The sequence below is a fragment of the Haplochromis burtoni genome, unplaced genomic scaffold (assembly GCF_018398535.1).
Source record: "Haplochromis burtoni strain Fernald_Lab_line unplaced genomic scaffold, NCSU_Asbu1 Contig_269, whole genome shotgun sequence".
NCBI lineage: Eukaryota > Metazoa > Chordata > Actinopteri > Cichliformes > Cichlidae > Haplochromis > Haplochromis burtoni.
In genome coordinates, this window is record NW_024582630.1 from 580580 (window position 1) to 598865 (window position 18286).

General features: G+C 41.9%; 1 protein-coding gene across 5 annotated transcripts in view; it reads right to left on the bottom strand.

Annotated features, from left to right (window-relative positions):
• Positions 1-4560: 4560 nt before the first annotated feature.
• Positions 4561-18286, bottom strand: part of LOC102294705 (CREB3 regulatory factor) — a 36142-nt gene continuing 22416 nt past the window's right edge. For all 5 annotated transcript variants that reach the window (XM_005939951.3, XM_005939950.3, XM_005939952.3 and 2 more), the window contains 3 exons: positions 15600-15673; positions 12390-12518; positions 4561-12252 (listed from right to left, as the gene is read on the bottom strand). In XM_005939951.3, coding sequence (XP_005940013.1) covers positions 12137-12252; positions 12390-12518; positions 15600-15673 — 319 coding nt within the window. In that variant the 3' untranslated portion in view covers positions 4561-12136. The remainder of the gene's footprint in view (positions 12253-12389; positions 12519-15599; positions 15674-18286) is intronic.

An 18286-nucleotide genomic window follows, 5' to 3' on the forward strand; every position in this document is an offset into this window, starting at 1 on the left:
ACAGAGGCACTGGAAGCAGAAGAAGAACCTGCAGGCCTGATTTAAGCAGATGCTGTCTGATTTTTGAATGCAATAACTCAGAGAAAGGGGGAGGGACACTTCCTGTGCCTCAGGCTTAGATGGATACTGGGACATGAACGAAAGTACAGAACAGCTCTCAGTCTGTGTTTTGAATATCAAGATGAACTACTTTAAAGCCATTTTTAGGAGTAGAGCCTAATGCAGACAAAGAGGTGTATTCCATTCTGTGTCAACTGTATTGTATAGCTGTAAATTGAAATCACTGTTTTGTTTTTTGTTTGTTTTTGAGTGACATGTGCTGACAAACTGATTGAGCTGTGCAGCAAACCATGAAGATAGAAATTTGTGTTTGAGCCACACCTGGTGACATTTCCTGAGAAGTCATATAAATCATAGATCCTACAGTGGATTGTTTTTAAATGTTCAAATGTATGGCTCAGAGTTTCTCACAGCGATTTCTGTCAGTGGGACGGGGCATGATTCATCCAGCTGAACGATGATGACTCCATTGTTTTCAAAGAAAACTGTCCTTTTGTAAGCTGTAAGTGGTGCTAATGTGAATGTTTTGTTGTTTAGACAAGTGGAGCCGTTTGAGAGCTTTGCGTCATTTCAGAACGTTAAATATGTTCTCTTGTTTTCTCCGTTCTGCTGCTCCTCGTATAGATGAGTTCTGACTTGTCTTCATCAAATCGTCAGTGTTCATTTGTAACGTTTCTCCCATGTGTATGCAACAAATACTTTCACTCTTATATTCTTAATCAATGAGACTTGAGTGCCAACAGGTCCATTTTGTTTCATTCCCGTTCTTATGTTAAAAAACTGCAAACCTCTTTCTGATCCATCCTGATGAGAATTTTTAAGATTTCTGCTGCTTCTGTGATATTTTGACTCCTGACGGAGGACCAGTCATTGACTGTCTTTCCAGAGCTGGGCATTGTGCAATCTTGAACAGTAATTCACTGAAGAGGAGACTTGATTTCAATGTTTTTAATTGTGGTACTTTTAATGTAAATGTGAACCGAATCAATCCCAATAAATGGTTCTTTGTAATTCAAGTGATTTGACTCTTGATAGCACACCTCACGCAATGCACAGAACTAACTGCAGACATGAAATGATGTTAGCTGTGTTCAAGCAAAGCAGCAACTGCTGGATATGAAAATCCAACATCCAAGTGCCAAAATAGCCACGGGATCATTTTGGGTAGCCAATGGCTGACTGAAAAAGTGAGTCCGTCCAATCACTTCCCCTAGAGACCCATGTTAAAATCAAAGACTGTATACAAATAATGGCAATAGCCACGTTCATTCACTCACTGTTTCTGGACTCTGCATATGAGGGTTCAGTGTAATCATGCTGGAACTGTAGAAAAGTAGTGACACAATCAGACACTCATCTCCACAGTGACACTGATTAGCAACTTTTCCTATGATCACCCACCCCCTTTAAATTGTTTTGGGGTTTGTTTGGGTTTTTTTTAACATTAGCTGGTTTGAGTCACTGAAACAGACTTTTGTGCTTTCTAATGCGGGAACTTTTAGTGGCTGTTTTGTTATTGTTTGACAAATAATAAAGTTTGCTGTGTGATTAAATATACTAGCAGACTATTTAAGAGGACTAACTTTTCAGTATATGAAATTATATTTAGCAGGATGTCTGTGCACTATCCAGCTAAGCTTAAAGCTGGAGTCAAGGCTTCAAAATCTATAAACAAAAACACACAGTTATATAGTTCATTGTGGTCAAATTATGACATTTTCCCATCAAATCATATCAGGTCATTTCTGGTATTAAATGTAAGTTTTTTAGGAAAAGAAATATTGGAATGGAAAGTATCACAATTCATAATAAGTTGCTGTGGATTTTTCATTTTTGTTAGTCTGAGGTAATAAACCAACAGATCATATGTAGATGATATAAATGTAAGCAAATAAATGGTGCCATATAATGGATCTTTTGAGAGAAGGGTTGATACAGTTAATTAAACGTCCCTACCTCACTTCTAGTAACATTTATTCAGAAACTCTTTTATATCACTATATTTTCATCTATGAACATGCCAATAAGCTTCAGCTAAAGTGCACCTAAAAAATCTGACAAGCTTCAGTGACTATGCATGTGTGAGGAGATCAGAAGGTAAGCAGGGTTGGAAGATTTCTTTTAGGCATTTTTTCATCTTTAATGCATTAACTTACATAAGTTTTCATACAGAGCGATGGGAGTGTGAATGGATTTGAGAAAGACTGCTCTTCACTGTGCCTGTTCTGGACAGTGGTATTTGGATACTACAATCACCACAAGTACATGATTTTTATTGTATAAAATGACCAAATGTGATACCAAATGGCATTTATAATCAGAAAGATAGTTCATTTAAAAAATCTGAAAAAATGAAACCAACAAAGTAGTGACAAATTCTGCAGGTCTTCAAACTGGCCTTTGTGACAGGCCATTTGAAAAGTTTGTGCTAAAAACTCCTTTATTACGTTAGCTAACGTAATAAAGGATAAAGGATTTCTTTGCATCATCAGATGGGGAAAGAACATCAAGGTCTAATATGTTCAATTTGATAATACAGACAAAACAGGGACCCAATCCTTGGGGAGGACCGATTTTTGACGCAGCGTGTTTTAGGGTTTGAAAGCCACAGAGACGCGGTGGCGTTTAGAGAAAGCGCAGGGCAGGGATAGCTCAGTAGGTAGAGTGGTTGCTTACCTTCCCATGATCGGAAAGGCGGGGGTTCGAATCCACTGAACGGCTACCCTGAGGTACCCTTGAGCAAGGTACCATCCCTACACACTGCTCCCCGGAGCTCCTGCTCAGTGGCTGCCCACTGCTTCACTGAGTGAATAAGTCAAATACAAAGAGAGTAATTTCCCCACGGGGATCAATAAAGTATACATTATTATTATTATTAGATGCATATGGGGTCACTGAGGGTTTTCGCTTAGGCAGCGGTTGTCCTTCTCTCCTGGATCGGCTGGAGCTTTCTTTAGGAGCTTTCCCAGCTTTGACAAATGTCCAGCTGGGATAATCACATTTACTCAGGGCCTTCTTGATGTGATGTTCTTCCTGGCCGCTGTGTCTGTGGGGATGGTGTTCACTCTGTGTTGTAGCGTCCTGATGACACCCAGTTTATGCTCCGGTGGACGATGAGAGTGAAACCTTAAATACTGATCCATATGCATAGGTTTAAACATCTACTTTAAATATCCCCCCATTATTGATGGAAATGTTACAGTTTAAGAAGGCTAACCTTCCATTTTTCATATCCTCCCTGGTGAATTTGATGTGTTGGTCCACCGAATTAATGCGATCCATGAATTGTGGTACATCCTGACACAAAGGTGTCTGAACCAATGACTTAGTGCTGTTCCAGGGTATGATAACAGAGTTCTCTTTTCCACTTCTTTCATGTCCACATTGGTCACAATGGTGAACCCATGGCACATGAGGGTTAGTGCACCGTGGGTTGTCATGGTGCACTAACCCGCGTGTGCTATGGGTCAGTATTACATGACCTTTGTATGTGAAATAGGTGGAATTAAGACACAGTTCCAAGAGCAAACACACTTGGTCTGTGGTGAGAGTGGTCCTGTTGCTGAGGTTGGGGTCATCCTGTAATCTCTTATGAACAACCTCCACTGCTTCAGTGACTGGAACAAAAGTGAAGAGAGATGTAACATCGTATGAGACCATGGTTTCATCTGCCTCCATAGGACATTTCTCACCTTCTCAACAAAATCCAAAGTGTTCTGGATGTGGTGTTCAGAGCTGCCTACCAACGGGTTGAAGATCAAAGCCAGAGACTTTGAGATGTTATAGGTGACCGAGTTGAGCATACAGACAATTGGTGTTAAAGTTACACCCTGTTTATGTGGTGAATGATACCACTGATCTTTGATCCGTGGTTGTTGATCAATGATAATGACAATTTGCATACTACTTAACTTATTTTTACTTTATTGACTTATATAGCACTCTTCACAGGATAAAAACCACAGAGTGCTTCACAATAATATAAAACAGATATTAATGATCAAGAAACTGCCCTCACAGCCCATTGTTCGTCTGAGACATTCCCTTTCTCTTCGAAGAGAGAGCAAAGTCACTCAATGATTGAGTCTCCTACTGAAACTGCTACATCCAGATCCCATTTTTGGGATTTCCTTACCTGGATCATTGAGCATGCATCGAGACATCTCTGAAATAGTTGTGGTGAAAGTTGCCTCTATGCTACGGCCAACAGAGGGTCTGGTAAGAACTGGTAACTTTAAATTTGGGGGTGGGGGATTTAGGATTATAAAAGGGACATTTTAAGACACTGTCAGCTGATATGCTTTGGATCAGTATCATTTTCTGTTACTTAAGTAAATTTTTTTGGTGAATTTTGTTTAGGTTTGCATCCAAATTTTCTGTCTGGAAGTATTCCAGTTGCTTTTTTCCTCCACACAATCTCTTTATGTAGGCTGATTTGGACTCATCCAAAAGCTGTTGGTTCTGGGCATCTTCTTCTGCAAATTGAATGGCTTTTTAAAAAAAAAAAAAACGTATAAAAACTGTTCCCAGTGTATCGCTCTCCCTTGCTGATTCTATCTCTAATGTTTTGATTGCAGGCATATACCTCAGTATTTCTGCTCATCTCTGAGGCGTTGGTTTAATCTAACAGAAATGTGAGCCAGACTACTGTTAGTCTTTCTGTTTCTAACTGTCTGCTTCACGTTATCATGTTTCCTAAACATTTGTTTTCGGTATGATATCATGTAAAAACCCACATTAATAACTGCCACTCTAACCCTGTGAGGCCTGCTGGGGGAGCTGTTGAGTATTTGTGAACCTTTCAGGATCCCTAAAGGGAAACGCAAATCCTGACTCCTGCCACTCAGACAGTGTTTTCGATTAATGTGCTCTTTATTGTTTCTCTTCATTTCTCTCTGTCACACTAAGAAGGGGTAAAAACAGCAACTGAAGTGTTTACAAAAGTTAGCACAGATACAGTTTTACATTAAATACAGGAAATATCACCACATGCTTCATTTCTAACCTGATATACTGCAAAAACATAAAAAGAACAAACTCGTGTTTTATTTTAAAAATATACTTTAATACAACAGCTGCATATAAATATTAAAATATACATTATAGAGGTGTACAGTACACTCACACAAAACAAAAACAAAAAATATTAGGCTTCTATTTGTACGGCACTTCTTGTATTTTTTTTCTTTTTTTGATTATTATTAAGGATTACGTACTGACTTACATAAAGATGAGTTAATGTGTTAACAGGTCCAAAGTATTACTGTAGTATTGTGATTACTGGATTACTGAGAGACAGACAGGGGGGTGTGGGAGGGGGAGAGAAAGGGAAGAGGAGGAGACAGGGTTGCTGTACAGTATATGACATGGCATTGTGGAATGTTTGCTAGTCTCTTAGTTTTCCTTTCCTCCCATCTTTCAGTGTGTTTTCAGACAGATTAAAGAACCAGCAGGGATGTGATTGTTCACTCTTTATTCTCTCCACAGGATTTTTCTCTAGAATACTAAAGTACTATTTCATTTCTAATGAGACATGTTTTTCTGTTTTTGTTTTTTTAAACTGCTCACATCCACAACTGGCCTTTGGTTTCGACTCATCATCAATCTGGACAGAAACGACTGACTCGGTTTTGGTTAAAGCCACGAGGTGTGTCTCAGCTGCCACCGGCTGTGCCATCAACACATGTGCAGCACGTTGTTAACGTATTGGATGCTACAACCATGCAGGTTTTCAAAACCCACTAGTAGTACGAAATGCTCTGTGAGAATGAATGTGAATGTCTGCATTTTTGGTCACTGCATACGTTACTGTCCTGCCAAAACATCAGCTGTATTTCCCCTGAAAAGTACAAAAGAATAACTTTTTTAACAGAAATGAAAGTGTCCTTTGGACTTTTCTATTAAACACCAGCTTCTGTGGCTGAAGAACAAAGGCACCACAGACGTGTCTAACTGCCACTTCCCATAGACTCCCATGTTAAAATGCCCAACTTCTGTCATGAACATGATTACAGCCTGGTACAATATATAGTTTTGGTCTTTACAGCTAATTTCCCACTTTACGGCAACTGCAATTCACCCATTTGGATTTCTGGCCATGGCCAGTTTGACTGACAGGTGAAACTGGCCAGGTGACAGTCATTGCCTAGAGCCAGGCAGCTCTAGGCAATGACTGTTTCCTAAATCAGAAGCTGTTTAAGTGTGTCTGTCTGCATAAACGGGGTTCACCAACTCCAAACACACTCCTTTGGTGTCCTCCAAGATCCTGACAGCACATCGGCAGAAGTGGATGATGTACGTGTCTAAGATCCAAAAACTACAGCATGAAAAGCACAGTGACACTTTCTCTTGCTTTTAACATTTGGTTTCCCTTCAGCTCATTGGAAGCCTAACTTTTGTTTTCCACAGCTGGCTGATGAACCAACACCAGCACAAGCAAGAGAAGCTCCCAGTTGTACCAGACTGTACACGTCCTCCACCTGGAAACGGAGCTCAGTGTAGGGAGATGATTCTTTCTCAGACTGCCAGCGGACAGCGATCGCACTGCTTCTGCTGGACATATGAATCCTGCTAAGCCTCAGCTTGAACTGCATGTCCCGGCTTTAAAGGTGGTGCCTTTGAGGATTTTTTAACGGAATTATCTGACAAACAATGTGACTTTCTAACTTGTGTGGACTTTCAACAAGTCTGTGTTTGAGTTTTGACGACTGCAATCTGAATATTTTATCACTTATACCTAATTAACAGTATTCTCTTTGTGGGTACTGTAACCAAACGGTTTCTTGATATAGTTTGCTGGCCACAGCTGACAGTACAGTGCTTTCACCCTCTAGCCTAAATACAGCTCCAAAAAGAACAACAGAGCTGCTGCCAAAATGTTAATGGCGAGAGTTCAAATTCCACTCTGATAAAGACATATAAAAGATTAGCAAATTAGTTAAGATGACATTGCAACCGCTGCTTTAACACAAGACCAAAGCCTCACACATAACCTCATAAGGTACGATTTAACCTTTAGCAACAGTATTTCCCAAAGCACCAAGCAGTTCCTCTAAAGCCTTGAAGTTGTGGTATCTTGCTGTCTGAATAAAATGTTCAATAATTTATCATTAAGTTTGCAAGCAATCTAGGTTTGGCAGAACATGGTGTGCACAAGTAGGACCTTGTTAATCATACAAAGTCAGAGTCCTTAGACAACCACTGCCAGATGTTCTAAAAACAGATGTTCCGCTCTCTGATTTAAATGCAATGATAACACACGAGGCACCGACTGGCAAAGCCTCGTCTAGCTCCTTCCACTTCAATTTAATTGATGGAGAAAAGTAATATGGACCTGCAGGTTGAAACTGACACTTGGGCCCCATCTGGCTCCTTCCAGATGGAAGTTTTCAGGTCAGCAATAAAGGAAGCGGGGCATCGAGACGCAGGCCACCAGGGCGATTGAAAGATATCAGAGTGTGGCAGAGGGTGGAGGTGACGGTGGGGATTAGAAGGGTTCGGATAAACTACTCAGGGTCCCTGACTAAGTGCCGCTTCCCTGGCCTCCTCTGCCTTTGAAACTGGAGAAGCCAGAGTGTTTCCAACAATGAGAGCAGTGGAGCAGAGCGGGGACGGGCACTTGGAGGTCAGCAGCGTCCCACCGGTGTAGTCTTACTGATGAGTCTATTCAGCCCAGCGGGTCCACAGGGCCTGAATGCCTGGTCCAAAAAGCCACTGCAGCCATGTGTAAGCTTAGGAAGGTCAACCACTTCTAATTGTTCTCACCCTAACACTGCTGCTTCAAGGATTTAAGCTACACTTTACAAGCATGGCACACACAGAGGTTAACACTTCTTCCTCAGGCAGCTATAAAAACGTCAGAGTGTAAAAAAAGAAAACAATCGGTTAATCTCGTGATTTTAAACAGTTACTGAAGATAACAGACAAACTTACAATGAAATAAAATCCTGTTCACAGCAGCCAGAAAAAGGGACGGTCTGGTCATCTCGGTTGTGAAATCACTTTATGACCAGAATTACTGTTAATTCATTTTCTCATGTTTTGGTTGCAGTTCAAAATTCCACTGGAAGTCTTTCAAAAGCAGAGCATCTCCACACAGCACAGCTGTGTATGAGATACAGAGCTTTTACTGTTTTATAAGCCCACAGAGGGGTTTTTGTTGTTGTTCTAATAAGTACCTGCCTCAGTTATATTGCATCTTTTCGTATCCATACTTCCGTGCCAGCATTTAATGCACCTCTAACGTTTAAAATGTCAACAGTCAACGATACTGCTTTGAAACGTGAAACTTAGTCTGCTGAGATAAATGGATGAAAAGATTAAAACCTCCCTGTAACGTTTTCAGTGGGAATTTCCACACTGGTAGCAATCATTAACAGCCTCAGATGTGTGTCCTCTCTGTATACCACATATGCAGAAGCTCCTTACTTTCAACTGTCACCATTCCCTAAACTGCTGAGAACTCAACGTCTTCCCCCTTTCTCCAGAACTTTCTCAGAAAAAGCCCACGTGCACATGAGCAACAGGCAAGTTTCACAATTGTTTACTTCTCTCTGCGTCTGGCAGATGGTGACCCCCGACGAGGAAGCCAGTCAGATAAGAATCGTCCAGTTTCTGCAGAGTCATTGTCTATATTAGGTCGGATGTGGACAAAATTGTAAGCCGAGACTGTTTGTTCTGGGCTGTTTGTTAAACCCCAGCAGATCCGCGGCTGAGCCTGGGCTGGGGTCGGCCTGTTCTGACCGTGAAAAAGTGAACAGTGACCACACGACTGACGTCTTTGGGTCAGTTCACTTTTCTCTCTCTCCTCCTTCCAGGTGCACACAAACAGAAACACTACAGAGGAACTGAATCAGGAATGTGAGAAACAGAAACAAGTGGCCTTGCCAAGACCGGCCACTCCCTATTAAAGCTTTACAGTTAAAGGGATATTCCACAATACAACAAGCTACAGCATCAGTTAAGGCCCTTAGATGAGCGCACCGCTTGTGTAAAACCGGCTGTTTTTCTGTTCGGATCAGAGGCAGGAATTCACCGTGTTACAACTGTTTGCAGTTTTTGGCATATAGATGAATGTACACAGCAGATGGCGCGCTGTGTTACGATCTGAACGAAGGAAAATATCTGTACAAACTTGTGTAGTCTATAAACACAAAGACCTCATCCTCCTCCTCTGACGTGACAGATGGGTGTGAGAGTGTTTTAAAGCTCGGCGATCTGCACAGTTGTTTCTCTGCTCTTTCCTCATGTTTTCTGTTGTTGTTGCACGAGCTGCTGCCAGCGCACGATCCCGTGACTCTGCTGGCAGCATCAGCAGCTTCCCAGCCCCCCGGGAGAAAGTGTGAGTTAATTTTTTTTTTTTGGGGGGGGGGGGTTATGGGTGTAGAAGTGCACACCATTAGCTACACTCAGTGACCTTCCCCGAGATCATGCGTCTCTTCACGGATGATCACATGAAAGCCTGAGCGGGTTTCTGTGGTAACGTTGAGGACGCCTCATTGACATTAGAGCTGAATCGGGTATCTTTTCATTCTCAGACCGTCTTTGGCACCAGAGCCTCAACGCTCTGTTCCCCAGCAAGGAAGGCCATTCCAGCTGAGCGACAGGAATCCTCTGTTTACAGTACAGCTTTATACAACCATGAGCAACATTTCCCAGAACAGAGCAGAAAACTAAAAGCAGGAGCGACGCTAAGCTGCCCCTCACTCTTCTAAAAAAATGACAACAAGCAAGACATCCACGAGGTGAAGAGTTTAAGTTGAACCGCTCCGTTCCTGAATGAGACAGGAAATGTCTTGTTTTTCCAATTTTTTTTCCATAGAAAGGGGGCAGTGTGTAGAACAGCAGCTTTGGAATGCAGCCCAGATGGGAGCTTGTCAAGGTTAAAAAACAAAAGGGAATTGCTCCGAGAACAGCCTATGTATATTTCCCAGATATGATGTTCACAGAAACCAGTGCCCACTATTGTTTCCACAAATAGATTTCAACATATACGTGAAAACAATGTAGGTTTCCATGTATAGACTTAATTTAAAAGGAAAACATTCTGCTTCACCTTTTTTTTTGGTGACCCCAGATGAGCCTGCATTTTTTTCCTTCTTCTTCTTCTAAGTAAAGTCAAGTGATGCCAAGCTTGGCGCAGCAGTCACGAGTTAAGTTTTACCTTGTAATAGGTTTTAATAACACAGGTCCCTGTGGCTTTAAGCTCCAGGCACTTGAGAAAGGCGTCATTATGCAAACAAACCGCCTATTACAACAGTACGTCCTTGCAGGCCAAAACCCAGTCAGCAGTTACTGCCTCATGCCTCCAAATGTGTTTGCATGACTTTTCTGTCATCATATAGTAGCACCATACTGAAACAAGCCCAAACCAGCAGTTGGTCGCAAAGCGCTTGGTGCCCTCAAGTCTCTCAATCAATATCTGTCTTTAGAAAAAGGTGCCAAGAGTCTTTTTTTTCCTCTCTCTTTTGGAGGCTTTGAAGCCCTCTTCAAAGGTGCTTTGTTGCTCTTACCACAGTGCAATTCAAAGGTCTTAATTAATTTTTTTAGCGTCCAACAACATTTACAGAGTGTGGACAGGTTGGTCTCCAGCTTTAGCAGAGACCACAGAAAAATAAAGAAAAATGAAAATAAAAAGGCAGATTTTTCTCTCTCAAAACTCTCAAGACTGACGCCCACTTTGTGGGCTGTGGCATCATCAAATAACAACAAAATCAAATCAACAAAAACAAATTATTTGCTTTCTAGCTCTACAAGTGTGTGTGTGTGTGTTTTTTTCTCTATTTGTCATTGCAAGTCAGGAAATTGCGCTACATAATCAGGTCAGGGGGTTGAGGAGAGGGCTTGGGGCAGGCATCGAGGACACTTCCCTTTTTTGGGGTAAAAAATAAATCCACCACAGATCAGCTAAAGGAGCACCAGGCTGCGGAGCTAGACGGCCAACCAATCGACAAGGCGTTTGGTCAAGTCCCGTCTGCCACACCACGGCCTCTCGGGTCCGTGACGGTAGTGCATTTACGTGAAAAGGATCTAAGTCTATCAGGTGATGCCCATCTTTGAATGATGCATGCAGGTAAATAGGACAAGAATTAAAAGTGTATCAGTCACTTCACCCCTCTCTCAGCAGGACAGGATGGTGTGTTAATGGCTGGCAGCATCTGAAGTGGTGAGAGGTGTCAGAGTAGTTCAGCAGTATCACTTATCTTTGGTCAGTTTAAATTAAGGTGCAGTTTGTTTTCTTTTTTTTCTTTTGATCTCTGCTTACATTTTGATGGGGTGACGGGGGTGTCAGAGAGGGATGGGTGACTATTAAAGCTCCGAGGACTTTTCCATCAGTTACCATTGACTGGTCTGGCATTGGGTCTCATTTCAGATGCTGGTGCAATTCAAATGGTATGTAGAGCTTCTATAGGAGCCCAGCCAAACAAAAAACAACAACAAAAAAAAACCCCAAACCAAAACAAACACACCCTCTTCTTTGTTTCCGTTGCCTGGGCTCCTCCCACTTCCTTATTTTTAGAACTTCCTCTTATCCTCAAATGCCCCCTCGCCCTCGGCTCACTAACGGCCCCCTGACAACAACTACGACCATCTACAAAACAGTGCAATGTCTATTCATAGGCACAATGGGGTACAAATACAGCACAGAGAGGGAGAGAGGAACACTATACACGCTCATACAGTATGTTACACGCACACACTTATGCACGCACACAGACAACACAGAATACAGAGACATCAGCAGCAGCAGCAGCAGCAGCAGCTCTGGCCTGTTGGTGGTTGTGGTGCAGCCTGCAGAGACAGAGCGGTGAAGACGGCTGCTGTTTGGAGGACCAACAGGAGAGGACCAGGAGCAAGGTAGCAATTTACTATCGCTTTGTTTAGGCTACTCCTTCCTCTTCTTCCTCACCTCCTCTTGGTTCCCAGCCTCTCCACTTTGCCGTCTCTTTGCTTAAATGTGTACGACGTGAGAGCAGAAGAGGTGTAGAGGAGCTTGGTCTCGACAAGTTGGTGGTGCTGGGAGGGCGGGGTTGGAAGAAGAGGGTACGGAGAGAAAAGGGACTGCTGTTTTGGGGTTTTACCCCGATGCCTCATCCCCGTCCTGTGGGGGCTCTTTGCGTTGGTTCTGACCGCCTGCGCTGGCTGCCAAAATCCTCTGCACAAAGTCTTTGGTCCGCCCAGCAACTAAGGGACCTGAGGTAGCCATGGAGATAAATTAGGAGGTGCGATGGAAAGAAAAGGACAAGTCGCAAGCAAAATCAAACCTGTTTTTATAGCACGAAATATCCAAACTGCTTATTACATATCTGTAATGTTAGTCTGTTTCTCACCACTCGACTCTCTGAGGATGTCTTCGAGCCGTTGGGTCATCCCTCGTTCGTCCGTGTCCTCCTCCTCGCTGCTCTCCACTCGCCGCCTGATCACTTCCTTAATCCGTAGCAGAGCTCCCAACAGGTTTTCTATGCAGCAAAAAGAGGAAAAAACAGCAGTGTGAGTCAGGAAAGCGTTTCCAGGGGTCGAATTCTGTTTCTGAAAGTCGAGGGAGAATAACTGATATCATTCAGGGCTGTGGAGTTCCACAGAATCCAAAGGCGTGCATTTTTAGTCGCCTACATGAGACAAATTACAGTGTTTAGTGCAGGGCTGTCAAACATACTGACCTTCTGTTTGCAAGGGATGGCTAATCGGGAGTAAATTGGCTCAAAGAGAGAGCAGCTGAAACAGCTTGTTTTAGAGATAGGGTGAATTGAAGGGGCTACAGAAAGGCTGTGAGATAAATAAGAACTATTTTGAACTGCCAATCATGCAAAGCTGCTCTCGCAGAACTCCCCTCAGCGGTACGAAGCAGATGTTTATTTTCAGAAAGCAGAAGAGAAAGCAGAGAGAAAAAGAAAGGGAAAGTAAACATCAAGCTGAAACTAAAGGAGTGAAAGTGGTGCCCGAAAGGTCAGATGAGTGAGTTTGTGACTCAACCCTCGATCTTCAACTCCTAACTGTCCAAGTGGAGCTGCTCAGTGGCTAACAGATACTGACTAGTAATATGAAGCATCTGGAGTCAAGAAACACGCTTTTTGTTAAAGGAATCCTTCTTGGGTCTGTGAGATAATAGCAGATGGGTTGCTACAACATGTGGCACAGAGAAGCAGCTGGTTGGGCCCACGGGAAAGCAGAAAATGTAGGGTTGAAATTGGCTTGGAAAATGTACGTTTAATAAAAAAGTATTTTCTTATTATTAATATTATACTTGGAGAGGTTTGCGGATGGTAAGCAGCAAGCCCAGCCAGTGGGTGGGCATGTGATTAATAGAAGAGGTAATCTTAGTTTTTAATTTAAAAATAAATGGATTGTTTTACATCTATAATTAGCAAAGGTGGTTTAAGAGTAAATTATTATATTAACATTATAATGGTATATTTATGTAAGCCCCGCTTCTTTCCAGTGTTTGAAAATTTTCCCCAAACATCTGTGTTTTTGTTTGCTTATAAAACAGAAACTGTTTAGTTTAGCTCAGATAGTAGTGCTGTGAATCATCGGCACCTCCTATGCTAGTGGCTCCTCCCCTGTCAGGTCATGTGACCCAGTGGTGCCATGACACCCCTTCTGTCTGTGTACATTATTCTCGCCTTGATGTGATTTCTCTTTTGTCCAGGGCTCATATCAGCAGGGAGTGCGTGTGTGGGCGAAGGACCACAGTGGGTCTGACCAGCTGCTCCCCAAGTCTCTGTAACACACACACACACACACACGCACACATACACACAAAGCAAGTCCGGAGGCTTCACACAGCACTGGCATGGTACCAAAGTGCTCTTTGTTTGAAGTTTCCTGTTTAATCTGCGGCTAAGTATGTAAAAGTGTGTTTTGTATAGATGCAAACAGCAGCGATATAAAGCGAGTGAATGGAAGAGAAAAACAAATGACACAGGAGCAGAGGAGGAAAAACGGAAGGAAGGAAATCTGTGAGGTTAAGTTCTGTATTTGGGCCAGTCAGAAGGCAAAAAATCACAAAAGCAGAAGCCAAAACTAAAATCTTTGCGAGCAAATGCTGGGCCAAAATCAGGAAAGACTGAAACGTTCAGAGAAAATCAAGGAGAAATGGACAAAGAAAGTTGATGCTAGTGAGGTTGGAATTCACAGAGATCGATAGAAAACCAGACGAGGAGCACGAAGAGTAGGACGAGGAGGAGGAGGAGGAGTAGGTGGGCAGAACTGGGCTGATAGATTTGGCAGAGTCGAGGTGTTGATTATCAGGAGCGAGGTGAAGTCGCACTTCCAAGGGTTTCCCTGCTCCTCGTGGTCTTGTTACTATCAGTTCTCTGCATTAACCTGTTTTCTTAAACAGAGCATCTTCAGTGTTATTTGAAAAGATGGTTTCTCACTAATTTAGCTTGATTTAAATTTCATTAGTAAGGAAAATGTCCACTTTGCCACTCTGCAGCCTCTGATGTGGTTTTACTCTCATTAACTGACGCTGGGTATAATAAATTAACGCATTCAATCATCTATCAATTTAAATTGTAAGGCTCTTCCGTCTCATATATAGTGTTACAACAGTCTGTACCACAGAGCCAGTTCTCCCACTTCTTTCCTCTACTAAAGTCAACTCACGTGAAGTGAAAAAAGACTCACAATGTTTAGAAGTTTTGTACATACAAAACTGCTTCACCCGTTTAACGGCTCAACAATTCAAAGATCTGATCAACCAATCACCTGGCAGGAATTCAGAGCATTTAAGCATGTCGACATGATCAAGACGAACTCCTAAACTGCAAACCGAGCAAGGGACGGAAAATTGATTTATGTGTCTTTGAACTAAACATAGCTGTGGTGCGAGACAAACTTGTCTCAGAAACTGCTCATCTACTTAGATTTTCACACACAACTGATAGAGGAGGCCAAGATTATCTTCTATTTGATAGAAAAGGTTAAGGAAGAGAAGCAAGACTAGTGCAAGCTGATGAGAAGGCAACACTAACTCAAACAGTAGAAGAAGATTTCTGAACACACACGTTGAAGCAGTTAGGACTAGGTGTGGGACCACACACTGTATATAAAAGATGGACACACCCATGTGACACCACTCACTGGTTTTGTGGAAACCTCCAGGATAGAGTTTTGGTTTTTAATGAATGTAGCAGTTTAATTAATTAGCAGCTGATTTGCATTTTCTTGCTCTCCTCCATTTAACTTCACTTTACTCTAATTTATTTGAACACCGTCACTACTGGGAGAAGCCAAAAAGTTGATGGGAACTGACTAAATGTTTAGACTATAATGCTGATATTTGGTGCTGCTGTATAGGTGACTGTATCACAAGAAAAAGCAGATATCATTATCGTCACAGCAAGAAGGGTCACCCATTTGAAAAAGAGAGAAATATAAAAATAAACATAAAATAAAAATCTAGATGCAATCATTTATAAGAAGAGCATGTATAGAGTTTAATGACTATTTTGACTATATGTTCAGGGGACAGTCAGAAGTGTCAGGCATCTGAAACCCCCTGCTAAAGAATACCCAGTGATTTCCTGAGTACTGACCATATTCCTGATTGAGCCCCCACAGCTTGATCTTGTTGGCTTCGTGCTGGGCCTTCTTTTTCAGCCGGCAGGCCCTGAAAACAGAGGAAAATAAAACACTGTCATTCTTTAGACTTTGTGCGAGCATTCCCATTCTCCACATGACCCCGTTACTGAGTCAGCTGGCTCACGCTGACCGTATTTCCAAACCATGAGGAAGATTGAAAACCTCTTTAACCCCTCTGAAGGACCATTTGACACCACAAAAGGGCAAATCCAGTTCTGGTTTGAGAGTGTTGGAAAAAAGGGAGCTGAGAATAAAACAATCAACGCGTGTCAAATATTAATGCCTCTCATGGGGACTATTTTCTGCAATGTGGAGAGAATTTCTCTTTTCCTGCAGCTATGAGTGAGCTAAATGAAACTTAGGGAAAGAAAATACTTGCAGGTCAGTAGCGCTGGATAGAATATTTCCTCAGTGTTTCTCCACATGTTGACTTGAGCCTTGCCAGGTTTTTCTTTTTTGTACCACAGTCCCTGATGGTTTGAGGAGGATGTGGACGACAGTACAACAATTTAAATGTTCCTAATCACTGCGGGGATGGGACTTAACCAAGTACTGAGCAGGTTCCAATATGCACCACAGGTTTTTACATTTGCAAATGTGATTATAGAGATATAGAGTTTCTGTTCTTAATGCAAATCCAAAAATAGTCCTTGAGAGATCTTGCTGTTTATTGTGATGGATTACCTACAGCTGCAAATTGATTTAAGTAATGTACTGAATGAAAATCAGTCGCTGCCTGAAGGTAGGAAAAGTGTTCACCAAGTTGAAAGCTTCTGGTTCATGCATGTGTTTGGAAAAGGGCTGCAAATGGTTGTGTTTAAGAAACCTGGAACTGTATGCCAACCTGTGGCCAGCCACAATAGGGTGTTGTGGACAATGCATCAGGCAGGAAATCTACAATCTGATGATATCTGATGACGGTTGGCAATTCTCTGCACTGAATTTATGCATCCTGTGAAACATGATTATTAACCTTCTTAACATGAGTACTGAGCAGCATTTGTAATGTCAAAGATTGCCAAAGTTGCAAAGATTGCAAGATTTACTTTGCTTCTGTGGGTAAATCTACAGACTGTGTCAAATCCAAAGTAGTTCTTGGACTTCAGCCTGAAATTCTGCTGCTATTATTTCTGGTGTCACCAAGTCCTATATTCCTGAACACAGCCGAACTTGAGCTAATTCATATAAACTTGATGGCCAAAGGTTCAAACTTCACATTAGCTTGCAAGCTAGGTGAAACAAATCATTATAACAGGAAATGCATAGCAAAACCCCCCCAAAACCTCTTAACAGTATATGATGGAGGTTGTCCTGTCCCTGCTTCCAACGATCCAATTACATACTGAAGTTTAAAAAGGAGTATTTCCTTCCCACCTTCCCCAAGTCCGTGCATGCTCATGGGGGGGGGGGGGGTCTTTGAGTTGGCTGTCGTGATTCGGTGTTATACAAATAAAACTGCATTCAACTCAATTAAATTCACTCACAGTCAATTGTGTAGTGGCAAGCAAATACAGTTACAGTATAATAATAAGATAGTAGCAGAAAAGATGACGGTAAGTTCTAGTATGATTTTATTTTTAGCTTTCTCTATCTACAACATGACTTAGCTTAATGTTTGCTCAGTGCTCTGGTGGAATGAGCCAGAGCTTTTCTTTTGCTCGTGTTCATACAACACCTACCACTCACCTTTTCTTTGGTGTGAATATTTGTGTATTTTTCTAGTCTGTAAAAATGCTATTTATATCTTATTTTTTGGCAAAGATGGCAACAGTGTTTAAGTTTTCATTTATTTTGCTGTTATTTAATCCAATTTAACCGGTGATCCTATAGATGCACTTCATATGCCCAAAACACCACTAAAATAGACGTTACACCTTTTTCTTTTTTTACATGTATTTAGATAAGAGCTTCAAACAAGCAGCCAGATTTACTATTCAGAACAGTGGAGAGGCTTCTGGAGGGACTTTGATAAAATACAAATAAAATTATTTAAAAAGAAAGAAAGAAAAAAAAAAGCAGTGATATAGGTCTATTTCTATGAAGAAGTTAAAGCTTCTTTTTGTTGGTTCATTACTTGAAAGAGCTCACTTCAGCGGATGTATGGATTTGTGTCTCCTCTGGTTTCTAACTGGTCAAAATCACTACACCATGAAACCACTGAAGAAGCTAAACAATACTTTCCCAAATGATGGTGTATTCCTGCTGAGTCTAGTTAGTAAGTTAGCATCCGGGACAGTTATCATTGCTAAGCGTGTTGGCTGGAATGTTGTGCCAAACTGGGCGAGGGCTAAGAACCAGCCCAGTGTTTTTCCTTTGTGCCGCCTGAATGCCCCAGGCAGGTTATTTCAGACATGAGCAGGGAAAAGAATGAGAAGGAAGGTCTGAAGGCGGTCAGGCTAATCCAACTACTAACCCCAACCTGGACTCACGCAGCCACAGCTATGACAGAGTAAAAGAAGTGAATCTTCACATGAGATTCCTGCATACTAAACAAAAACATGTACTCGGTGACTTCGCAGTCACACTTCCTCTGACGTTAAATTTCCCTCACTCCCCTCCCCTTCAGTCTCTTTTTCAGCTTTATTTCTGTAAGTCCTTGCCAAACTTTCTATTAGATAACATGTTTGCGTCGTGTTTAATG